Genomic DNA, 26,694 nt, shown 5'->3' with positions numbered 1-26,694 from the left:
AAGGACAGAGCCAGCCCTGCAGAGGAATATTCTACAGATTTCAGTGCCTCGGAGATCCTGGGACATCTTAAAGCGGACCTTCAGTCTTCTTTTCATCTTTCCATCTATTAAAATCCTCAGCCCTAAATTTTGATAGTAAAACATTTTTTTCTGCCAGTAAATACCTTCTACAGCCCATTGTATGTATAACAAGCATTCTTTACTGCATATACAGACTGAGTCTCTTTCTTGTCTAGTAATTAGCCTAGGATAAGGACATCATGCACAACTCTCTCTCTCACTCTAAGGAGAGTTTGCTAGCAAGGGAGGAGGGATGAGTCATAGGAGAGCAAAAGAGAGCTGCAGAGGTGTAGGGGGCTGGATGAGGGCGGAGATAACAGGAGACTGCAGAGATCCATGAGTAGTCATCAAGAGAGGAGAAATGTGCAGGTGAGCAGTGATGTGAGTGTGTCTGCCTGTATGTCTGTACATATGTGTATGTGTGTGTCTGTCTGTATATATGTGTGTGTGTATATATGTGTGTATGTATATATGTGTGTGTGTATATATGTGTGTGTGTCTGTATATATGTATGTGTGTATATATGTGTATGTGTGTGTGTGTGTATATGTGTGTGTGTATATATGTGTATGTGTGTCTGTATATATGTGTGTGTGTATATATGTGTCTGTATATATGTATCTGTGTATATATGTGTATGTGTATGTGTGTGTCTGTGTAAATCCAGGAAGTGGACAGGCAGTAGCTTCAGCTGCCCACAGTTAAAATGGCTGCAGCCAGACTTAGTGGAGGGAGATTTCTGCAGCATATTTGGCAAATACGGAATCACAGTATATATAAAATAATATGCAAAGTGGTTGGAGGGAACCTACAGAATGGCAAATATATTTTTATTACAAATTATGTGAGCAGACTGCAGTTCCTTTTTAATTACAGGCAAGTAAAGTAACTAAAGCTGTCGAAAAAAAAAAAAAAAAAAAAAAACGCTTTTTAGATAAGCTTCATTAATACGGATGACCCAAGATTGAGAAGGCCTTTGAAATATTGATTAACAATTATTCTAGCAGCACTACACAATGTCAAATAGCACCTGCAAAATAAAATGAAATAATGGGATATATAAGAAAGGTCACATTTACAATTTGTGGTCCAGTTTTAGACGCAGGAGGTTTGGAAAGGTTTAAGTTGGTTTGGAAAGGCAACCAGTAAATGGGATGCACAACCTTACCTACAGCAAAAGAGATTGGTTATGTTAAAGGTTTAATAAACCCACAACAGTAAAATCAGTCTGTATATGCAGTAAAGAATGCTTGTTATACTCACTGTGGAACTTAAGGAGTTAACCCTCTTTATTGTGTAAAAAGGCTGTTTGATCCTGTCTTCTCTGATCCTACCCTTCTTCCACTGTTCCCAACCCATCTGCTGATAGTACAGAGCCTTTGGAGTCACTCTGCACATGCTCAGTTTGGTGCATATTGCTAGAAAAAAACATTTCTTGGGAGAGTGCATGTGATCAGCACAGGGCCAATCAGCTCTATCCAGACAGCGGGTCAGGAGTCATGCAGCCTCATAGGACACTATGAACCCATGGTATGTATGTGAGCCGCTCAGGTTGCTGGGAAGTGTAGTCCTGTGCCTGCTGCTTTAAATGATGGCTGGGAATAACTAGACAATAACTAATAGGAGCTGAAGATCCTGGAAGCCGCACATCAGAACAAGACTTGCTGTGTGCAGACAAGTGGTAGTCTCTGCCTGGACCCCTATGAGTAAGTTCCAGTGGGTGGAGTGAAATGCGTTGGGGGCGTGGCCTGGCGGGGGTCCGGGCTGAGACTGCCACTTGTCTACAAACAGCAGGCCTTGTTCTGATGTGTGGTTTCTGGGATCTTCAGCTCTTATTAGCCTCATAGGACAGTCAGAGTAGAATGAAAACTCCTCCCACAAGCTTTAACCACACACTGATAGAAGTCACAAGACTCCTATAAACTGCTGATGAGAAAAGGTTAAAAAAAGCAGCTTATATTTACAAAAAATATATTGCAGGGCATGATGGAAAATATAAGAAAACAACCAGTTTATGTGAGATGGCCATATTCAAAATAATATTATGGAAGTAAAAAAAAAAATATATAAATTCCTGTTAAACACATTTTCTTTTTTTTTTTTTAGAAAATGACAGATGGCAGCAGATCCAGCTTGTTAGGAAAAAGCGTCAGTGAAATGAGGACTCCCCGTCATTCCATTTCTGGGAGGAGCGTTGGAGCAGCCACTCCCTACACTACAAGTGTGGCCATATATGAGGTAAACTTTCATTGCTGCAAGATGTGGTGACTTGTGCTATAGAAGTATACAGACTTAAATTAGACCTAACTTCAAAGCGGAAGTAAACTTTTTTGGTGGGGGGGGTGAGTATGGATCAGAACAAACTTTGGATGCTTGAATGTTTAGATTGTTTTGGCAGGCCAGGGAAGGTAGGGGGAGCGTGGTCTTTCCTCTTCCTGAAAACCATACTGAGCCACAAGCCGTCAGCTGGTGCTTCATCGGTTGGGGGGGGCATCAGACGGACCTGGCCACGGACCCCCCTATCACTCCTGAGTCCAGTCCACACCATATGCCCCCCCCGGGGTACCTTGTCTGGGGGGTACCTTGTCAACCAGTCCACACCATATGCCCCCCCCCCCCGGGGTACCTTGTCTGGGGGGTACCTTGTCAAGGATGACAACCACTGGCAAAGCACCCTGCCTCCATGTTAATGAGGACAAGGGCCTCTACCCCACAACCCTAGCCTGGAGAGTGTGGGGGGCTTGTTGGAATCTGGAACCCACCTTTAACAATAAGGGGTCTCTAAACTACCACCCCCCCATGTGAACGAGTAAGGGGTGCACCATATATTTGGCCAATGATGTCACAAGCATCCCAGTGACGCCGTTGACCAAATATGTCCATGTTGGTCTATGACGTCACCTGGGAGACCCTGCCTCTTTGTATAAATGAGCTGTTATCTGATTGAACTTTCATAATTCCTGATCATTCCGTGAACCCAGGTGTGTTCAGCTCATCACCATGGCATGCATGGCATATTTGTAGATTATGGCACACACCCAACTCCTTCTGTGCTGTCCTCCAGCTATGACAAGTTCAGACACCTCATTGTAAACAAAAAGAGGTTTGACCGCACTCCGGTGGATGAAGATAAAATGATCCTTTATTAAGATTGTAAATCCAACAAGACAATTGAACCACAGACAGTTGACGCGTTTCACGATTCAAGATTGCTTAATCATACATTCAGTGGATCCAGACCACGGACTGGACTTGCACCTAGTTGCTTGAGGGTTGGATTGTCCTCACCTGGAGCGGCGTACATTTCCTTTCAGTGAAAAGTTCAGACCTCCAGCTATGACAAGTTCCTGTCCTCCAGCTATGACAAGTTGCTGTCCTCCAGCTATGAAAAGTTCTTGTCCTCCAGCTATGACAAGTTCCTGTCCTCCAGCTATGACAAGTTCCTGTCCTCCAGCTATGACAAGTTCCTGTCCTCCAGCTATGACAAGTTCCTGTCCTCCAGCTATGACAAGTTCTTGTCCTCCAGCTATGACAAGTTCCTGTCCTCCAGCTATGACAAGTTCCTGTCCTCCAGCTATGACAAGTTCTTGTCCTCCAGCTATGACAAGTTCCTGTCCTCCAGCTATGACAAGTTCCTGTCCTCCAGCTATGACAAGTTCTTGTCCTCCAGCTATGACAAGTTCCTGTCCTCCAGCTATGACAAGTTCTTGTCCTCCAGCTATGACAAGTTCTTGTCCTCCAGCTATGACAAGTTCTTGTCCTCCAGCTATGACAAGTTCAGACACCTCAATGTAAACGAAAAGAGGTTTGACCACCCTCCAGTGGATGAAGATAAAATTATCCTTTATTAAGATTGTAAATTCAACAAGACAAGACAATTGAGCCACAGACAGTTGACGCGTTTCACGATTCAAGATCGCTAAATCATACATTGAGTGGATCCAGACCATGGACTGGACTTGAACCTAGTTGCTTGAGAGTTGGGTTGTCCTCACCTGGAGCGCTGTACATTTCCTTTCAGTGAAAAGTTCAGACACCTGTCACTGCTGCTTCCCTGGAAATCTCCATCTCCGCTGCCAAATCTTCCAGACCCTGTGTCAATCCTCCTTGGTGATTGGGCAGTCACTGATGATGTCAGGACTTGTCCCGTTCTTAGCATCCTACAGATGCTAGTAATGAGCTGAGAATATACATTGCATGGTGCATGCACCAGACAGTGTACATAGAAAATAAAGATAATCTGCTAGGGGAAAGAGGAAGACGTTTTTTGGCAGAAGAAACTTTGTGTGTCTTTTCTGCCACAAATCCCTACCTCCTAGACTTTTTTTTTTTCAAATTTTAGAGTTTAATTCCGCTTCAAGTTAGAACATATATTGGTTTTGTACATATTATCTTTTTTATTATAGCCAGGATCTATAATTATCTATTTATTTATATTTATTTAGAGCGGCATAAATGTTCAGGGCTATATAACTGCCTGCAATAAATAAATAAATAAATAAATAAATAAAACAAATTAATAAATAAATATTTATATAAATATTTCAGCCAGGGAAATATGACATATTACATTACATATATTTATTTTGTATTTTTATATGAAGCCAAAAGGTGGAGATCTTGGCTCCCCTTCACTTGTTTTCCAGACTCTCCTTTGCTTCTCTGTTGAAAAAAAGCATGTAGTTTACAGAGCTCAATAGGTCAAGCTAAAATTTACACACACCAGGGGAATGAGTCCTTACAGCAGTGACTTCTTAACGGGGAATGCACATTTGTTTTATGCTTTTTATTATTATTAAAACAAATAAAAACCACCACACACAACTGAATAAGTATTTAGAGCAGTGAACACTAGGGATGATCGAACTTTTCGGTTCGACCAGAACACCCGAACTTCCCAAAAGTTCGGCCTGGATTTCAGAACCCCATTGAAATCAATGGGACCCGAACTTCGGTAATCAAAAAACACCGTTTTGAAGCCCTAAAACCCAATAAATGCCCTTAAAAAGTGCCTAGGGTTCTGGGCCATGCCCCAGGGACTATTAATCACACAAAAAAAAAGTTCTTAAAAATTGTAATTTTTGATAGAGAGCCAAATATTGAAAACATAAAAAAAATTAAAAAATTAGATTTTTTGATTTTGACTTTGGATTTGGTGTCTGTGGGGTCTAAAAGGTGTACCTGTGAAGTTTCAGCTCTGTAGCATGTCCAGAACCAGAAAAAAAGATTGTTTGCATTAGGTCACTTATAGAACAGGGATATGGCTCCGCTATTTTCACACCTTGCCGGTTTTGTAGCAAGCGTTTTTTGGGCATTTTTTGGGGGTTATTGGAGGCAGGCATAACATCAGAACTTCTGTGTAGGGGTATATATACACACACACTTATATGTATATATACCCATACACATATATATAGGTGTGAAAGTAGCAGAACACTATACTTGCGCTAATGAAATAATTAACACCAATATGTCTCCGCTCCTATCACACCTATATATGTGTATGTGTAAAATACATATAAGTGTGTGTATATATACCCCTATACAGAAGTTCAGATGTTTTGCCTGCCTCCAAAGAACCCAAAAAAATGCCCAAAAAAACACCTGCGCCAAAAAAAAACACCCAGGTGTGTTTTTGCAGCAGGCGTTTTATTGGGCACTTCTGTATAGGGGTATATATACACGCACACTTATATGTATTTTACACTTACACATATATAGGTGTGATAGGAGCGGAGCCATATTGGTGTTAATTATTTCATTAGCGCAAGTATAGTGTTCTGCTACTTTCACACCTATATATGTGTATGGGTATATATACATATAAGTGTGTGTGTATATATACCCCTATACAGAAGTTCAGATGTTTTGCCTGCCTCCAAAAAAATGCCCAAAAAAACGCCTGCGCCAAAAATAAACACCCAGATGTGTTATTGCAGGCGTTTTTTTGGGCATTTTTTTGGGTTCTTTGGAGGCAGGCATGACATCTGAACTTCTGTATAGGGGTATATATACACACACACTTAGATGTATATTTACCCATACACATATATAGGTGTGAAAGTAGCAGAACACTATACTTGCGCTAATGAAATAATTAACACCAATATGGCTCCACTCCTATCACACCTATATATGTGTAAGTGTAAAATACATATAAGTGTGTGTATATATACCCCTATACAGAAGTGCCCAATAAAACGCCTGCTGCAAAAACACACCTGGGTGTTTATTTTGGCGCAGGTGTTTTTTTGGGCATTTTTTTTGGGTTCTTTGGAGGCAGGCAAAACATCTGAACTTCTGTATAGGGGTATATATATACACACACACTTATATGTATTTTACAATACACATATATAGGTGTGATAGGAGCGGAGACATATTGGTGTTAATTATTTCATTAGCGCAAGTATAGTGTTCTGCTCCTTTCACACCTATATATGTGCAGGTGTATATATACAGACATGTGTGTGTGTATATACCCCTATACACAAGTTCAGATGTCATGCCTGACTCCAAACTTGTCCTCAAAAAATCCCTATAAACGCCTGCAACAAAAAGCAGGCTGACAGGTGAGAAGCCATATCGCTGCTCTGTAAGTGACCTAAGAGAAACGATGTTTTCTCTATATAGCGGTCACCCTGACATGGAAGGGTTTGGTCACCCTGCCATAGCAGTCAGAGTCAGTTCACCCTACACTACATTTCGGTCACCCTGGCACTTAACACTTTCCCTACAGAAACTAAATTTTTGCATCTAACTAAAGTAGAAAATAGCACCATAACTACACTAGATATCCCTTTCCTCACACTAATAAATGCTAAATGACACTTTTGAAGAAAAGTAACAGAACTGCTTCCATTCTCTTCCATGTCCCTGTATTACAATGCTAGGAATTTGGCGGGGCTATCTTATATACTGGGGGGCGTATTCACTAATGATTGGCCTATGGACCCCCTAGTCACTCCAATCACATTCCTAGCATTCTCCTGCCCCCTCAATTGGCTTTTACTAATGGTTCTGGTCCAATCACGGCTTTTAAAGCCCATTTCCTGTCCCATTGCATTTTGGTCGGTTCTGGTTGCCGAATTCTGAACTTGTTCAGTAAAAAGTTCGGAATTCGGCCGAACCTCGAACAGCCAATGTTCGGGTTGAACCGATGGTCGACCCGAACCGTTCGATCATCCCTAGTGAACACCCCTCTTGTGTGGTTATAGTTGGAGTTTTCAATCATAGACAAAATATCCGAAAGGAAACAGCTTTTGCTTTTCTCCCTCTTCAAAAAACCCATGGTGTTCTGGGAATACTGGGTTACAGGTGCACCCCCTCCCATGCTAAATAGTTTACTTGTTAACATATGTTTTATATATACAGGGCTTTTTTCCTCAGACAATAGGTGCAGGAACTCCCTCTTTCCGAGTCACCCTTAGTCTCTGCCCCCTACCCACCTCCGAGCACCGTTCCTTGGCTCCACCCCCTATCCACCTCCCAGCACTGTCCCTTTTAGAGAATAAATAATTAAAATAAGTATTTTGTATGAAACTGGTAAATAATAACAAGAAAAGCAGTAAAATAGTCCCCCCCAGCAACAATGGATCACCCACAACGAAAGATCTCCAGCAGCAATAACAGATCTCCCTGAAGCCAGCATCAATAGACTCTCCAACAGCCAGCAACAATAGACACCCCAGCAACAATGGACCACCTGCAACAAAATGCTCCCACCCCCAGCACCGATAGACCCCCAGAAGCAACAACAGACCTCCCCGCAGCCAGCTTCAATGGACTACTCCTTCAACAGCAGATCCCTCCCAGCAACAATTGACCACCCGCAACAAAATACCCTCACCCCTAACAACACTAGACCCCTACCAGCAACAAAAGACCTCCCCAGCAACAATAGAACCACCCTGCAAAAATAGAACCTCTCCAGCAACAATAGATCCTCTAGCATCAATAGACCCTGCATCCCTTGGCATTACATACATTCGGTGCTGGAGGTGCCGTAACTGCGTTCCCCTGCATTCCTGCTGAAAAAAAGCCCTGTATACATACAATTTATACATTGAGAATGTAAAACCATTCATGAATTAAAATTGACCTCAAACCACTATAGTTTGCCTGTAATTATGTGCCAGGGGTAGATCCCAGTTATGATCCCTGCTACATAATCTGCCTTCCTTTCCCAGACTCTCCAGTATTACAGCACGGCAGCAGCCACACCCCTCAGTACAAGTGTGGCCATATATGAGGTAAGCATTCACCGCCACCGGATGTGGTGACATATACAATAGAAGTATACAGGCTGAGGGAATAGTTAGACTTTAGTTAGTTAGAATGTATATTGGCTTTGTATATATTTTCTTTTTCTCATGAATAAAAAAAAAGATGTATGTATATATATTTTTAAATGTTTCATATATATATTTATCTATTGAAATATTTCAGGTAAATATGACATATTTCATATAATTATTTTTGTATTTCCACATGCAGAAGGTGAAGTTATTATTTCTTTTTCCAGCACTCTTCATTATTATAGCAAACAGAATGTGTATTTTACTCGTTTTTTGTTTGTTTTATTTATTTTTTTAGCCCAGGATAAAAAATAAAAAAAAAATTGGAATGCACTCAAAAAACTTAGAGATAGTATACAACGTTTTCCTTTTTTTTCATATTTTTTTATTGTTGTTTGATGTTTTTTAGCATATAACATTCCTCCTCCAAAAAAAGACAAATATTGTGTGCTGTCTCTTTAAACTTTAAAGTTGCTTATTTTTTTCCACCCATTTTGTTTAGCCAATTATTTAAAAACACTCAAAAGGCCATAAACTATCATTTAATAAAAAACACATAATAAACACATAATAAACACATTTTTTAAACATTTTTTTACTGATTTTTTTGGGGGGTATTTACTATTAGAGCTTTTTCCATCACAGCATACATGAATGTAATTTATGTAAAATAGGCATGTAAAATAACAAAAATTGTTTATATATAAGTTTATTGCACTTTTACTCTTTTAACACTGAATCTATGCTTGTATCACAGTTGCATTAACTTTTTAGGTTTAATTTTGTTTTCCAAGAAACCTCAAAAACAACAAAGTACACCAAAAATTTGTATAAAAAAGGGAGAAATTACATAAAATGATTTAATGTATTTATATATTTATTATACAGCCTAATGAATTGGCTTTGTTTTGTACACAAATCTAATTTTTAGTGCCGGTTCACACTGCAGCGGCACGACTTCGGGGGCGACCTGTGAAGTCGCGTGCAGCGCGACTTCGGCACGATTTGCACGGACTTCCTAAATTGAAGTCAATGCAAGTCGCTCCAGGTCGCCCCGAAGTAGTACAGGACCCTTTTTCTAAGTCGGAACAACTTGTGACGCTCCTATTAGAACCGTTCCTGTACCGAACAATGGGAGCGCGACGGACCGCGACTTGTCAGGCTGACAAGTCGCGGTCCAAGTCGAATCAGTGTGAATGGGCTCTTACTGGTCTCCAGTCAAGTGAGAACATTGGTGAGTCTAGAGTCTTAAAAACAATTCTCAGAGTCTAATGATTGGGCTCCCTTCACATTCCATCCAATTTAAAAATAAAAGAAAGAAAAAGCTCTATGCGTAAGATTTTAAGTCAGCAGGATTCATTTCAGTGTTGGTCTTCACGTTCAGTGGCATTTAACCCAGTTCCTTTACGCTTGGGGTGTCAAAGATATGCCCCATGGGAATGTGTTATCAAGCCACCCAGGACTCACAAGAGAATGCAGCAGAGAACGCCATGTCCGTGTTCCAGGAAAGGCTAGACTTGGGCTTTTATTCTCACTTTGGAAAAATCCATGAACAAAATCTGTCACGAGAGGTTCTCTTCTTTTCTTTCCTTCTCTCAGGGGGACTGGATATGGCTCAAAAGGTTTCCTGGTGAGAAGTACAGTGATATTCGTCCAACCACAAAGAATGTGTTCTGTACGGTAAGTTAGGGGAGAAATTCATTGGTAGTTATTGGTAGTCTGTTGAGTCTCTGTTCAGTACATTAGTCATATATGTAGGAATGACCTGACTTCTGATCAATGTCTTTCCTGTCCAACATTTAGACATAGAAATATACATGTTTGCTTGCTTTAGTACCTACATCCCTGGGGAACAGGCCCTCAGCCAAAAATATTCAACCCAACCTATAGCTTTTACCCCTAAGGGAGGTCTACTGCGTACTGTGATCTGATGTATACATGCTCATCACCATGTGGACCTTCAAAATAGTCTTTGGAATTGTGGAATTGTGTTCACCCTAATGGCTCGTTTCCACTGAGCGTTATGGTACGGTTCGGTTCGGTACGGTATGCAATTTTTACCGTTTCCATTGTGGATGGTACCCTAATTCCGAACCGTACTGTACCACTTTTTTGGGACCCTTTCGTTGGGGTACCAAGCACATTAGTACCGTGCCAACAGGGTGGAGCTACACTCTGTAGAACTTTGATTGGTTGACAGAGAATCGTCTATCACAGCTTTCCGGCTACACCATGCCTATCATGAAAGGGTACTATTGGCAGTGGAAACGCAAGGTGTACCGTTCCGAACCGTACCGTACTGAACCGAACCGTACCGTACCACTCAGTGGAAACGAGGCCTAATAGACTGGAGTTGTTTTTGCCATAGTGGACTAGCATTGAACACGTTTAAACATTTTTTCAATACTCACCTCTCCACTAATACCTTATGTTTTCTTTCTATCCTTCTCGTTCATTTCCTAATACCCAACTCCCCTTCATCCTCAGCCCATATCGTCTTGCTTTTTTTTGCCCAGTGTCTCTTTGTCTCTTAGACTACAAGCCATGCCTTCTCTTGGCCCTTTAGCAGGTAAAATAGTTTGATATCTAGCGCACTATGATTTAATATGACCTGCAAGCCTGTTTTGTTCCTCAGCTCCGTGAACTCCGCCACGAGAATGTAAACCTGTACTTGGGTTTGTTCCATGACATGGGTGTCCTTGGTGTGGTGTCAGAACATTGCTCTCGTGGAAGCCTTGAGGATCTTATTCAAAATCAAGACATGAAACTTGACTGGATGTTTAAATCCTCCCTGCTTCTTGATCTAATTAAGGTAGGAGGAAGGCACACAATGGTAAAATGCTGACAGAAGTAATGCCAAACTAAAGTTCTCTGGGCTATATGCAACCCTCATACTTGTAGCCCCTAAACCAGTGAGGGTGAACCTTGGCATCCCAGATGTTTTAGAACTAAAGTAAATTTCCCATGATGCTCATGCACTCTGCAGTGTAGTTGAGCATCATGGGAAATGTAGTTCCAAAATATCTGGGGTGCCAAGGTTCGCCTTTACTGCCCTAAACTATATAGGGAACGTAAACTAAATGAAGACCAATTATGGCATAAAACTATTCTGCAATTCAGAAAATGGCATCCTTATCAGGGCAGAAATTTGGAAAGTTGCATAAATCTTATAAACAAAATTAGTCTTTAACCGCTTCAATTCTGGCCACTTTCAACCCCTTCCTGCCCATGCCAATTTTCAGCTTTCAGCGCTGTCACATTTTGAATGACAATTGCGCGCTCATGCAACACTGTAATTTGTTATCTTTATTTCACACAGAGCTTTCTTTTGGGTGGTATTTAATCACCACTGTTTTTTTTATTTTTTGCTAAATAAACAAAATAAGTATTTTCTCCTTCACTGATGTGTGCTGATGCGACTGCACTGATGGGCAGTGATAGGCTGCACTGATGGGCACTGATAGGCTGCAATGATAGGCACTGATGAGGTGACACTTATGAGGTGGCACTGATGAGGCTGCACTGATAGACAGCAATGATGGGCACTGATAGGTGGCACTAATGAGCACTGATAGGCGGCACTGGTGGGCACTGATAGGGTGCAATGATAGGCACTGATGTGGTGGCACTAATGAGGTGACACTAATGAGGTGGCACTGATGAGGCTGCACTGATAGACAGCACTGATGGGCACTGATAGGTGGCACTAATGAGCTCTGATAGGCAGCACTGATGGGCACTGATAGGCGGCACTGATGGGCACTGATAGGCTGCAATGATAGGCACTGATGTGGTGGCACTAATGAGGTGACACTAATGAGGTTGCACTGATGAGGCTGCACTGATAGGCAACACTGATGGGCACTGATAGGTGGCACTAATGAGCACTGATAGGCAGCACTGATGGGCACTGATAGGCGGCACTGATGGAATTAGTAGAGAGAGAGAGAGCCGCACTCCAAGTTGTAGATGAACGATGAATAAAATCTGTTTATTGATGTCAAAAATGAAGTAATAAAAACATTTCAAAGTGTGTCCATGATAGCCAGAGACATGGGAAAAGATGCACAGCGGTTGACGCGTTTCACGGAAAACGTCCGCTTAGTCGTAGGCACTGATGGGCACTGATAGGTGGCACAGATAGGCGGCACTGATAGGAGGCACAGATAGGCGGCACTGATGAGGAGGCACTGATAAGCAACACTGATGCGTGGCAAAGATAGGTAGCACTGATAGGCAGCACTGATGGGCCTTCACTGATAATCAGGGCATGATAACTGGCAAGTCTGCTTACATTGTGATCAGCTGTGATTGGACACAGCTGATCACATGGGAAAGGACCACTGTGATTGGTCCTTTACCGCAATAACAGAGCGTTTTGGATGCATAGCCCTGGGAACAACAGAGCCGTGCTGTAGCTGTCTATCGGCTATAGCGCGGTAATGAAGTGGTTAAATATTGTTTTTTCTTCTAGTACTCTGTATCCATGTAAATCCTATAAATGTAGTATTTTTGCAAATTCGTACTGCAGCCCTCAACAGAACTTAGCCTTTGTCACAGGGGCAGCTAGTGGGAGGGTGGTAAAAGCAAGAGGCTGAGCTGCAGTTTAACCATTCACTCACTCACAGACTAAACAATAGGAGGAGGCCATTCACATGCAACATCCTAATTAAATACACTGGGGAATATTCTGCATGGATTTTTGGAATACTACATCTCTTTGGGGTTATCATCCCAAATATATGTAAGTGTGCAAAAACGAAGCCCAGAATTAAAGATGGAATTCACTATGATTACCCCAGAAATACATCAATAAACACTTCTCACTTGTGTGTATATAAAACCATTTACAATGCTTTAATACTAATCATCTTTCAAAAATATGGTTGATTTACAATAAAATACATTCCCCCCCCCATAGAAAACCCAATCGGCAGCACCCCGGTTGAGAAAAACTGAATTATCATACCAAAAATGGACCAGAGTTCATTGTGGCAGTTTAGATACACATTAGACCTAAGATCCAGGTAACTAGCTCATGGTAAAAAGATAAATAACGTTTTTTTTTATGGCAATTTTTAGGGCTTGAAGTTTCTCCATCACCGGGAAATTGTTCATGGGCATCTGAAGTCTAGGAACTGTGTTGTAGATGGCAGATTTGTGTTGAAATTAACAGACTACGGGATTCATGAATTATACGACGCTCAAAGAATTACGGTGGAAGAACCCCAACCTGAAGGTACAGCAACAAAAATTTCTATGAATGTGAATGTTTTTTGAGAACCTCCCCTCCTAGGAACATCTAAATGGATACATGCAGTGGCGGCTGGGGGGGGGGGCGGAAAATCCATAAACCCTCCCCCCAGCGGGACGGCCGACCGGCCAGATAGCCAGCATTCTTACCTCCTCCAGCCGTGCGTCTCCTTCCTCTTCCTGGCCAACGGCCAGTAAAATCGCTTCTCTTTTCAGCCAATCAGGAAAGGGGTCTCACGACCCGCTTACGGATTGGCTGGGAGTAGAATCAGTGTGATAATAGTAAATATTCATTCGCTATTGTCATAAAATTGGGTGGGCTCAGGGTGCAGTGCTCTGCGCCCCGAGCCCACCCTTTTTTGAAGCCTATTAGAGCCTCTGGCTCTAATCAGGTGCTTAAAAAAACAAAAAAAACCCTATTGGAATCCATGCGTCCGGCGCCCTGCATGTAGATTAGAGGGCTGGATGCCTGGATAGGGGGGGCCGCCACTGGATACATGATGTGATCAAACACAATCTCAAGCCTATCAAAAATGTACTGTAACAAAAATATAAAAGTTATAATAGTTATTAATATATACAAATTATAAGAAGTTATTTTTATGTTATTATATTTCTAATCTGTGTGGGGCTAAAGTAGCAAGAAATAGTTACAATTTTAATTTTGACCAAACTGGCATAGTGGTTATATTTTTTTTTTTTTGGCTCCTACACTGTCTAGTCCAGCCTTTCTCAACCTTTTCAACACAAAGGAACCCTTGAAAAAAATTTCTGGTCTCGGGGAACCCCTCTCATGAGACATTAGTGTGACAGTCAGTGGGAAGAATGCTCCTTACTCTTGTCATCATTGGGAAGAATTATCCCTTTACAGATAGCTAAAAGGAACAATGGTGTCATTGGGAACTTATCTGAGAGGTGGAAGTTGCCCATTGCTCAAGGAACCCCTAGCAACCTAAGGAGGAACCCTGGTTGGGAAACCCTGGTCTAGTCCATACCACAACATTGATCATGGTTTCTAGAGTAGGTTGCTTGAGGAGGGTTTCCTAAAGTGATTGTAAATGATCACCTTGTAAAGCAACCCATTCAGTTTAAAATAGAAATGAAATGCAAAACATTTCTGTATAGAACTAGAAAAAAAAAAAAACATTATAAATACCTTTTTTTTCCATTTTTATAAGAGATCACATTCCCTCTGTTCTCAGCTGCATAAGAGCTGGGTGGGGGAGCCGCAGCACACTGAGCTTGTCAGTGAAAGGCTGTGCAGCGGGGGCGTGTCAGGACAAGTCTGATCATTGGAGGAGATCAGGCTGAGTTCCCAGCATAGCTAGAGAACTGACCACGCTGTGCTCTCCTGCTTAGTGTGATCAGTTTTTAATAGGAAAGCAGAGGGACTGGCAGGAACACCTGGGATTTCACATAAAGGAAGCAATACCAAGAGAATGGGAGACTTCTTCATTCCAGTACATGGGACAGCAGGCACATATCAGGAATATGAAGTGTTGGGGTAACAAACGCTTTAAGTTGGGTCTCCAGGGGTTGTATATTAGATTGTGATTACAAACAATATATATATAGTTTTCTAACACCCTCTGTGTTTAAGGCCTCATGCACACTAAAAACCCCAGTAGCTTTAGCTGTAAAAATGCAAGTTTTTGCTAGCATTTTGCATTGTTTTGCATTCGCATTTTTAAGCGTTTGTGTTTTTTAGCTGAGCTATACTCCACAAAAGCTTATAGCTCAGAAATTATTATTATTTCAGGTACTTATATAGCGCTGTCAATTTACGCAGCACTTTACATATACATTGTACATTCACATGAGTCCCTGCCCTCAAGGAGCTTACAATCTAAGGTCCCTAACTCACATACATACACAGTAGGGCCAATTTTTTTTTTTTTTTTTTTTTTTTTTTATACAGGATCCAATTAACCTAACACCATGTCTTTGGAGAAATGCTCATAAACGCGGAATAGCCAAGTTTTCAACTTTTTTCAGCATTTTTCGGAGTTACAGCATTTTTACAGCTGAAAAACTCCTTTTCAAATCCACTAGTTCTGGGTTTTTTTTCCAGCCAGAAAACACCTCAGTCAAAGACTGCTGATAACGGCCTACGTGTGCATGGACACATAGGATAACATGCTGAGGAGTTTAATGGCTGCAGAAAAAAAATGCCTCAGGCCAAAAACAGCAGCTGTAAAAACGTCCAGTGTGCATGATGCCTTCAATTTTACGACCACCTCGCTGCAACTGTGTGCATTGCTCTTGGTTGCAGGCAGGGCTGGCGTTAGGCTATCTATTTTGCCACCTAGGCAAGACCAGCTACCTGCACCCCCCCCCCTCCAAAAAACAAAACAAAAAGGGAAAAAAATGATTTGCAGAAATAAAGGAAAGGGAGAAGGAGGGCAGATAGAGAGGAGGGGTTGAGAGAGGGAGGGGAGAGGGAGGATAAAGGAAGGAATGAGAGAGGGAGGGGAGAGGGAGGAATGAGAGAGGTGGGCTGAGAGAGAGGGAGGGCTAAAAGAAAAGGAGGACTGAGAGAGAGGGGGGTTGATGGGAGGGGCTGAGAGGGGGTTGCTGAGAGAGGGAGGGCCAAGAGAGAGGGGGGGTTGGGGGTCTGAGAGAGGGAGGACTGACAGAGGGGAGGGCTGAGAGAGGGAGGGGAGAGGGGAGGCTGAAAGAGAGAGGACTGAGAGAGAGGGGGTTGAGGGGAGGGGCTGAGAAAGAGGGTGCTAAGAGAGGAAGGGGCAAAAGAGAGTGGGTTAGGGGGGCTGAGAGAGGAAGGGCTGAGAGAGAGGAAATGGCTGAGAGAGGGAGGGGAGGCTGATAGGGGCTGAGAAAGGGAGAGCTAAGAGAGAGGGGGGCCGAGGAGGGGCTGAGAGAGGGGGGTGCTGAGAGAGAGGGGTAAGAAGAAACGGCCGCACATCACTGGAGTTCCAAATGCCTTTATTAAGATACCTAAGGTGGCACAACAAAACACCAACCAGTCCAGGTATACGCGTTTCACACAGTGCAACTGTCACACTTATACATCTTAAATAGACCCATCCCCAGTAATCACAGATATTGAAGAGGTGGTGATTAACAACAGGTGACTAATTCACTCTCAAAATGAACAAAAAATCAGACATATAAAAATCCTCTCTGAATAAAATCTCTAGTGAATATAAAGTGTTAGAATAAACCCAGATTTATGTGCAAATGAAGGGCATCCCTATTAAACAAAAAATGGAAGAATGGAAAAATATATATAAACAATCATAATGATGTATAGATGTGTGTACATGTATACAAACACATGTATACATATAAAAGACGCATACAGAGCAAAAAAGCTTTGCATGCATAATTGTACTACAGAACCCTTCTTCAAAAAACGCATCACCCCCTCTAACCTTGTCAATGTCTTGAACCTGTACAGCTATTTTATCTCCACCATGGCATGTATTAAAGTGTTTGCCACATTGGTAGATAAATTCTTTTCCACACTGTATAAATGTTCCTGGAAGCGATCAAAAAGACATCTCATTGTCCTGCCAGCATATTGAACCTGGTATATAGCAAAGATAATTAGGTATACCACATAACTTGTACTGCAATTAAAGAATGAGCATATCTCTAATTCTTTCTTATTTGTAGTTGAGCGAAATGTGTTACCTCCATAAATGTGGCTACAGCAGGAACATTCTGCTGCACCACACCTATAGTTCCCCTTAAAGTGTAGCCATGTGAATGACTTTGGAGGCCCTCTGAGAAAAAATCTGGGAGACAAAGAACGTCCCTATCCGGGTGCCAGGAAACCAGACTACACAGGGATGCAGGTAAAATAAAGCAGTTTATTGGAAGTCATCCAAGCCGGAGTCGACTCCAGAAGAAGGTAATCTGCCGATGTGGGGTCGTCTGCCAATGCCGGTTCGAGAGCCAGGAGAGTCATTAGCCAAGCCAGGTCATTCACGGAGGAACACGGAAAACAAAAGACTGCTAGCAGAGATGCACCTTGGAGCACAAACACAAGGGCAAGGACTGCAACCCAACAGGTAATAGATATAGTCAGGTGTGCAGCATCATCACTGTGCGACACCCAGGCAGCAGGCAAGTGATGATGCAATTAGAGTTTATAAGAGGCAGCAGTCTGCACATGCCCAAGATGACTGCCAACAGGAGGGCAAGTTAAGACCTTGACAGTACCCTCCCCTCAGCAGCCCCTCCTCTGTGGAGCAAAAAATGGTTTCTGAGAAAAGTCAGCATGGAAAGGGCGGAGAAGGGCAGGAGCATGAATATCAGCTGAGGGAACCCAGGAGCACTCCTCAGGACCATAACCCTTCCAGTGCACCAGGTTTTGAACCTGACCTCAAAACAGATGAGAATCCAAGATACTGCTAGCCTCATACTCCTTATGATTGCCCACAGGAATAGGATGAGGGCGAGGAAGTGAAAAAGTATAGCCATCGCAAACAAGTGGCTTCAAAAGTGACAAGTGAAAGAGTTTGGAGATACGCATGCCAGGGGGAAGACCAGGGGCATAGGCCACCGGGTTCACCTTATGTAGGATGCAAAAAGGCCAAACAAAACAGGGTGCCAGTTTTGGAGTGGGAACCCTGAGGTTGAGATTACGGGTCGACAACCACACCCTCCCCCTGACCTGGTATGAAGGAGTAGATAAACATCTCCGGGTCTGCCTGGAGCTTCTGACGTTGTGCAGAGACCGGTAAAGACTCTTGAATCTGCACCCAAGAGGAACGGAGGGCACAAAGATGATCCTCCACAGCCAGAAAGTCTTGTGGTGAAAATGACTTGGGCAACACAGCGGGTTGGAACCCATAATTGGCCATGAATGGAGACATTCCGGGAAAGACGAGTTGATGGCAGAGTTCCCAGCAAACTCCGCCCAGGGTAGCAGATATACCCAATTGTCCTTAAAGTCAGAGATATAGCAGTGGAGAAATTGCTCCAGAGCTTGGTTGGAACGCTCAGCGGCACTATTGTGCGGATGGTAGACAGAGGAGAAGGAGAGTCTAATACCCAACTGGGAGCAAAAGGTGCGCCAGAACCTGGAAACAAACTGGGAGCAAAAGGTGCGCCAGAACCTGGAAACAAACTGGCTCCCACGGTCCGAGACAATCTCCTTAGGCAACCCATGTAAACGGAAAACCTCCCTGGTAAACCTTTAGGCAAGCTCCTGTGCGGTAGGCAGCTGCTTAAACAGAACACAGTGGCACATTTTGGAGAACCGGTCGACAACCATGAGGATAACTGTGTAACCTTGAGATGTGGGAAGTTCCACAATAAAATCCATGGCCAGGTGAGACCAGGGATGCTCCCCATTGGGAATGGGATGCAGCAGGCCCAAGGGAAGGTGCCGAGGAGATTTGTTCTGGGCACAGACCAAACAAGCAGCAACATCAGTGTGAAGAGATAAACCACCAGAACTGACGGGAAATAGCCCAGGCCATCTGGTTCTTACAAGGATGACTGGAAGTCTGAGAATTGTGGTACGTGTGCAACAGTCTGATGCACAACCCCTCGGGTACAAAACATTTGCCAGCAGGTCTCTCTGTGGGAGTATCAGGTTGGGCAGCCAAGATCTGTTCCCCAAGTGGAGAGGTTAAGTTGGTGCAGTTTGCAGCCGGGATATGATCTGAAGGTATGACCGGTGTCGGCACAGAGTCCTCCCTGGACAACTCAAAATACTGGAGAGACAAGGCATCAGCCTTAACATTCTTGGAGCTGGGCAAATAGGAGGCCACATAGTTAAAACGAGACAAGAATAAGGCCCATCTGGCCTAACCGGGTGTAAGCCTCTTGGCATCTGAGAGATACGTCAGATTCTTTTGATCGGTGAGAATGAGAACTGGAACCACAGAATCTTCGAGCAAGTGTCTCCACTGTTTGAGAGCCAGGATAATGGCCAAGAGCCTTCTGTCTCCAATCTCGTAATTGCATTCAGCTGGCGACAGCTTCTTGGAGTAGGACCCACAAGGAAGTAAAAGACAGGAGGGCACCTACTCCTGTTTCATATGCATCCACCTCTAGGGCAAAGGGCAAACTAGGATTGGGATGAGAAAGAATGGGAGCCGAAGTGAAAGCAGACTTGAGGGCCTCGAAAGCTTGGATGGCAGCAGGCGTCCAATTGCGGGAATCGCTGCCCTTCTCAGTCAGATCTGAGATAGGTTTGGCCAAAGAGGAAATGTTCCTGATAAATTAGTAATTGGCAAACCCAAGGAAACGCTGAATGGAACAGAGACCACTGGGGCGAGGCCATTGTAGAGCAGCCGAAACCTTCTGAGGGTCCATGGAGAACCCTTCAGCAGAAATTATGTAGCCAAGAAAGGGAACCTGGGACAGGTGGAATTTACATTTCTCGAGCTTACAGAAAAGCCCATTCTCACGTAACCGTTGCAGCACCTGTCTGACATCCAGGTAGTCTGATTCAATGGAGTCAGAGTAAATCAAGATGTCCTCCAAATAGACTACCACGCATTGCTGCAACATATCATGAAAGACATCATTGATGAACTCCTGGAAGACAGCGGGTGCATTGCACAAGTCAAAGGGCATCACTAGAGATTTGTAATGACCGGTTCTGGTATTAAAACCCGGTCTTCCACTCGTTGCCCTCTTTGATCCTTACGAGGTTCTACGCGGCCCTTAGGTCAAGCTTTGAGGCGGTCAAACAATTCAGTAATCAGTGGAATTGGGTATGCATTCTTGACCCTGATGCGATTGAGGCCCGTATCATCAAAGCAAGGTCTCAACTCACCCCCCTTTTTATTTGCAAAGAAAAAACAGGCACCCGCTGGAGAAGTGGACTTGCGAATGTGCCCCCGGGCAAGTGCATCCGCAACTTACTCCTCCATGGCCTTATACTCAGCAACCGAGAGAGGATAAACCCTACCACGAGGAGGAATGGCACCAGGGTGCAAGTCTATGGCACAATCATACGGATGATGAGGAGGAAGAGTACCAGCCTGCAGCTTTTCAAATACATCTTAATACTCACTATATTCAGTAGGCAACACTGAATCTGAGGAGGTACAAAATACCTTAACAGGCCCATGGATACAAACAGCGCCACATTGTGGAGACCAGGAGAGGATCTTGACCGACTGACAATCAAAGGTTGGATTTAGTTTCTGAATCCAATGGTACCCCAAAACAACGGAGTAGTGTGGGGATGAAATAACCTGGAAACAGGTGGACTCCCTGTAAACAGCCCCTATTGCCATATCAACCGGTACAGTCTCGTGGGTAACTTGTGCCAGTTGCAGGGGGTCTGCCATCAATCGCCTCGATAACTAGTGGAGAAACACAAGGCTGCAAGGCTATGGAATTCGCAGTAGCAAACCTACTGTCAATAAAATAACCGCCAGCACTGGAATCTACCAATGCCTGGGTAACCACCGAACCCACTGCCCAGGAGAGGTCAACTGTGATTAGCGATTTATTTTTACGGGAAACCAGGGAGGAGGAAATTCCTCCTAAGATCCTCCCCCGACAGGACCTTAGGTGCGAGCGTTTCCCCGGATGGGTCAGACAAGATTTGGGAAATAAACAAGCATAAAATTGGGGGAGCAAACCCTGAACATGTATATCTAAAGCCGGTGCAGCTATGGACCAAGCAACATGTATATTAAAAAAGAATAGATTGGGAAATGCCCACCAAAACTGCAATACAGGCACCGGCCCTCCATCCTCCTAAAGGCCCGCTAAGCTTCGGAAAGGCAAGTGAACCCCAGCTGCATGGGTTCACAGCCAGACACACCATCCCCAGGAGGCGTGGGAGGAGTGGGAGGAATGGGTGGGAAAGAAAACGTAGGAGCGAATCTGGTAGGAGGTCTCCGCAGGTGCTCCTTAAATGATGGTGTCTCCCTGAGCCTGGTATCAATCAAAATCAGGAAGGAAATAAGAGTCTTGAGCTTGTCAGGGAGATCCTTGGCTGCAATCTCGTCCTTCAATGCATTGGAGAGACCATGAGAGAAGACAGCCACTAGAGCCTCATTATTCCAGCCCACCTCTGCTGCCATGGTACAAAATTTGATAGCATACTTGGCAACGGTTCGTATACCCTGTTGAATGGACAGGAGCGACTTAGCAGCAGAGGCAGAGCAAGCAGGCACATCGAATACCCTACGAAAGGAGGCAACAAAACTCAGGTAATCGAGTATCATAGGATTATCGTTCTCCCATAAGGGATTCGCCCAGGCCAAGGCTTTGTCTAAGAGCAACGTGATTAGGAAGCCCACCTTAGACCTGTCAGAAGAAAACGCCTGAGGAACCATCTCATAATAAATGCCCACTTGGTTTAGGAAGCCACAACACTTACTCGGTTCACCCCCATAGCGCTGCGGGAGGAGGGCTGAACTAGTCATCCCTCTGGTAACAGCGACTCCAACTGCAACTGCAGGAGCAGGAGCAGGAGCAGCAGCAGGAACCACCAACCTAGCAGCACCAGGAGTGAGGTGCACTGTGTGTGCAAACAACGTCTGCAACACCTGAGCAAACTGACCCAAAAGGTGATCTTGTTGATCGAATCTGGTAACCAGCAAGGGGAGCATTGGAGCACCTGCATTGTCTGGATTTATGGCCCTTGTGTACTGTCAAGGTGTCAGGGAACCAGACCCCACAGGGATGCAGGTAAAATAAAGCAGTTTATTGCAGGAAACAACAATAAACGCACAGCAAGACTGAGGACATGAGAGCAGGAGCAAGCCGGACTCAAGTCCAGAAGCTGGTAGTCTGCTGATGCCGGGTTGTCTAACAAAGCCAGGTCGTCTGCTGATGCCAGGTCCAGAGCTAAGAGTCGTCAGCCAAGACAGGTCATACACAGAGGAACACGGAGAACAGAAGACTGCTAGCAGAGATGCACCTTGGAGCACAAACACAAAGGCAAGGACTGCAACCCATCAGGTGATAGATAGAGTCAGGTGTGCAGCACCATCACTGTGTGACACCCAGGTAGTAGGCAAGTGATGATGCAATCAGAGTTTATAAGAGGCAGCAGTCTGCACATGTCCAAGATGGCTGCCAACAGGAGGGCAAGGTAAGAACTTGACAGTCCCAAGGTGGGAGCCCTTCGTGAAACAATGTTGACTCCCTCCTGTAAAATATTGGCACATATCTCATCAGAGTATAGGATCGGTAGGTGTCTGTTGATGTGTTTTTTAATAGCATTAAATTCATTGCTAAATGGGGTAGAAAGTGTTAATTTCTTTTGTTGTTGATTTATATAACGGTTTCTTTTTACCAAAAGGTCACCCCTATTTCTATTTCTGTAAGAATTTCTCATAAAGAGACAGCTTCCTGTTTAAACTGTTGGTCATTACTACAAATGCGCCTGACCCGCAGGAATTGGCCTACAGAAATGCCTTTAATCATGTGCCTTGGGTGGCCTGACTTGGCCAGTAGAAGGGAATTGCCAGACAACAGCATCCTATAAAGGTTTGAAGATACCAACCCATTTGCTCCAGTCAGATGAACATCCAAGTAGCACACTTCCCTATTGTCTGCATAACCAGTAAAGGAGAGGTTTATGTTATTACAATTGAAGTATTCCAGAAGTGATGGTAAACATTCTATCCCATTCTGAACAACTAATAATAGGTCATCGATGAATCTTAAATAAATCCTAATGGATGACCTAAAGGGGTTCCCCCCCTCCAAAGATGTGGGACCGCTCCCACCAACACAAGTAAAGGTTGGCGAGAGATTGCAGAAACTTCGCTCCCATTGCGGCCCCACACCCTTGGAGGTAGAACTCTCCATCAAAAACAAAATAATTGTGAGACAATAGATACTCAAGAATATCCACAATGTATAGTCTATATTCAATCAGTAAATCAGTAAAAGTTTCTAAATAAAATAGAACGGCTACCACTGCAAGATGATTGGGTATGGAGGAGTACAAACTAGTAACATCACTGGTAATCCAAGAAAAAACATCTTTTTATGATATTGAGGATATGGTTTGTGTCTTTAAGATAACCAGGAAGTTGTTCAACCGATGGCTGTAGCTGTCTATCCAGCCACTGGCCCAAACGCTCATTTAGGGAGTTGATTCCTGAAATAATGGGCCTTCCCTGTAGGGGATTTAAACCCTTGTGGGTCTTTGGCAAATAATAGAAAGTAGGGAGAACAGGGTGGTCTGGTATTAGGGATTTAGCCTCTTTTTGGTCAAAAATGCCTATTTAAATTCCCCAATGAACCAGATCAGTATTTACTGATCTGTATTTTTTTAGTTGGTCCGACAATTTTTGGAGAGCCTCTTTTCTATATGTATCTGCATTCATAATAACAATAAGGCCCCCTTTATCTGAATTACGAACAACAATAGTTTTATCCTCTGTTAGCGTTTTAAAGCCGATCTTTCGTCCTTTGATAAATTATCGTGCCAGCTTGTATCTCCCCCCATTGCTTGATATGCCAAAGCTGCCAAATCCCGTTCAATAGCTTTTTGGAATTTGCCCATATCAGGGGTATCAGAATTCACAGGGTAAAAATCTGATTTAAGTTTAAATTGGACGGGTTTCACAATGCTATCGGAACCTAGTGGGTCACTCTCCAGTGCCAGATTCTCTAGGTCCCTAATTGCACAATGTTCCCTGAATTAAAAACCCTCACACTCCAGCTCAGAATACACAGGAGCAGACACAGATTGTTCAGAAATCTCCATATTATCTGCTGAATGATAGTGTATTTTAATGGGTAAATTCCTTACAAATCTGTTGACATCTAAAATTGTATTGAACAAACTGAAGTGTCTCTGGGGACAAAAATGAAGTCCCTTAGAAAGCAAAAACAATTAACTGTCAGTAAGCACCTAATCAGAAATATTCAACACATTAGAAAAGTCCTTTACAACTTGTGTGCCTGACGACGAGACGGATATCTCTTCTGTTCGTCGGTGTCTCTTCCTCCCACGTCCCCAGCTTGTCCTCCTGTGCTTTTGTTCTGACCCCTCAAGTGTTGCTTGCTTTTTGAACCCCCTGTTTTTTGGGGGCAACGGGGTTGATCTCTCCTGTTGGCTACTGGTAGATGGACGTACAGACGACATGTCTGAATCAGAGGCCACCATAGTGTCATCCCAGTGTTCTGTCTCAGTATCCAGAAAGCTCACATGCTTCCTTGTCCCAGTAGCAGATTGGGATGCCCCATTCCAGTAGTGCCTTAGTTTGCAGACCGACGTTGTTGGTGTCATCGTCTATTTTATCATGTAGCATCTTTTTCTTCTTATTCATAATTATTTCATTCTCCAAAACATTACATTTTTTGTTCCAACGTTGATCAAGATGAATAAATTCACTTGCATCTTGTAAAGGTTTAAGGGCTTCTTGTAGCTCTGAAATGTCCCAGTGCCGGGCTTCCATCTCTTTCTTCTTTGAAATAATGATAATGTCCATCAGAGCTCTTGAGCAAGCTGACAGGGTGTCTGTCCATTGTTTTTTCAGGGACTCATCAAACAAATCGAATGTGGAAAACTTCTTAACCCTCAATCCCTGCGGTATCCGTTCAGTTACTAGATAATCGGACAGAGAGCATGAGTCTCAATATGCTTGAATCTCCTTTATCATGCTCTTTTCCAGCCTCCTGAAAAGTAACCTCACTGAGCCTGCTTCATTATCTGTCTTGCTATTGAATGTTTCCCAAGCATTAGTTCTCTGTGGTTTATCCCCCAATAACCGAAAGGTGCGGCTGGTGTCTTGTGGTGCATTACTACCCGTAATCCGTAATGTTGAAATATCAGAGTGGCAAAGCTCCTTTGTAAAAAGTACACAGCAGGCTAATAACACTGAGCAAGCATTACTGCAAGCTGCTGAGTAAAGGTAAGAAAGGTCTTCTGCTCCAGTTGAGATGAATGAGTCTGGCGGAACCTCCACATGAGTGCCAGCGATATCAGGATAAGAAGAAACGGCCGCACATCACTGAAGTTCCAAATGCCTTTATTGGGATACCCAAGGTGGCAAAACAAAACACCAACTTGTCCAGATAGATGCGTTTCACACAGTGCAACTGTGCTTAATCATTACACCGACATGTCACACTGATACATCTTAAATAGACCCATCCCCAGTAATCACAGATAAGGAAGAGGTGGTAATTTGCAAAAGGTGACTAATGGCACTTTTCCACTGCAAGTACCGGCTCGGCTCTACTCGGCCCTGCTTGGCCCTGCTTGGCCCGGTTTGGTTTTCCACTGCATGGTACCACATGGTACGGTGTTGGAACAGTTCAGTACGGTTTGGTATGGTTTGCTTTTCCACTAAAGTAGTACTAAAGTAAGTGGGTGGGATAACAATGATTCTCTGACCAATCAGTGGCTAGTACTGACAAACAGTCAAGGCTGCGTGCAAAGGATTGTGGGATATGGTACCGGTACGGCCCTGTTGGAACAACAACTGAGGTGGTACTGTTTAACCACTTAAGCCCCGGAGGATTTGGCTGCTAAAGGACCAGACCCCTTTTTTCAACTTGGCACTTCGTGACTTTAACTGATAATTGCTCGGTCATGCAATGCTGTACCTAAACGAAATTTACGTCCTTTTTTTCCCACAAACAGAGCTTTCTTTTGGTGGCATTTGATCACCTCTGCGCTTTTTATTTTTTGCGATATTAATAAAAAAAGAGCGAAAATTTTGCAAAAAAATGACATTTTCAACTTTGTCTTTTAAAAAATATCCAATATACTCAATTTATGTCATTTTTTTTGGCCAAAATATATTTAGCTACATGTCTTTGACAAAAAAAAAATCAATGAGCGTATTTTTATTGGTTTGCGCAAAAGTTATAGCGTCTACAAACTATGGTGTAAATACTGAAATTTACGAAGCTTTAATTTCTGACTGCCTATCTCATTTCATGAAGTGCTAAAATGGCGGGGCAGTACAAAACCCCCCCAAACTACCACTTTTTGGAAAGTAGACATCCTAAGGAATGTTCTGAGAGGCATGTTTTTTTTTTTTTTACACAAAGTTGTCATTGAAATGATATATTGCTCACACATGCCATGGGTATATGTGTAATTACACCCCAAAATATATTCTGCTGCTTCTCCTGAGTACAGGGATACCACATATGTGAGACTTTTTGGGAG

At 43.3% G+C, this 26,694-nt stretch overlaps 1 protein-coding gene across 1 annotated transcript in view; it reads left to right on the top strand.

Moving 5' to 3' along the window:
* The window catches only part of GUCY2D (guanylate cyclase 2D, retinal), a 143,794-nt gene that overhangs the window by 77,011 nt on the left and 40,089 nt on the right, over positions 1-26,694 (top strand). The window contains exons 7-10 of the mRNA XM_082256558.1: positions 2,167-2,298; positions 9,957-10,037; positions 10,993-11,169; positions 13,440-13,596. Coding sequence (XP_082112684.1) covers positions 2,167-2,298; positions 9,957-10,037; positions 10,993-11,169; positions 13,440-13,596 — 547 coding nt within the window. The remainder of the gene's footprint in view (positions 1-2,166; positions 2,299-9,956; positions 10,038-10,992; positions 11,170-13,439; positions 13,597-26,694) is intronic.

Source organism: Pelophylax lessonae (assembly GCF_965119305.1).
Source record: "Pelophylax lessonae genome assembly, chromosome: 4".
Classification (NCBI taxonomy): Eukaryota; Metazoa; Chordata; class Amphibia; order Anura; family Ranidae; genus Pelophylax; species Pelophylax lessonae.
The sequence above is the reverse complement of the archived record's forward strand: the minus strand, read 5'-3'. Positions and strand labels throughout refer to the sequence as shown.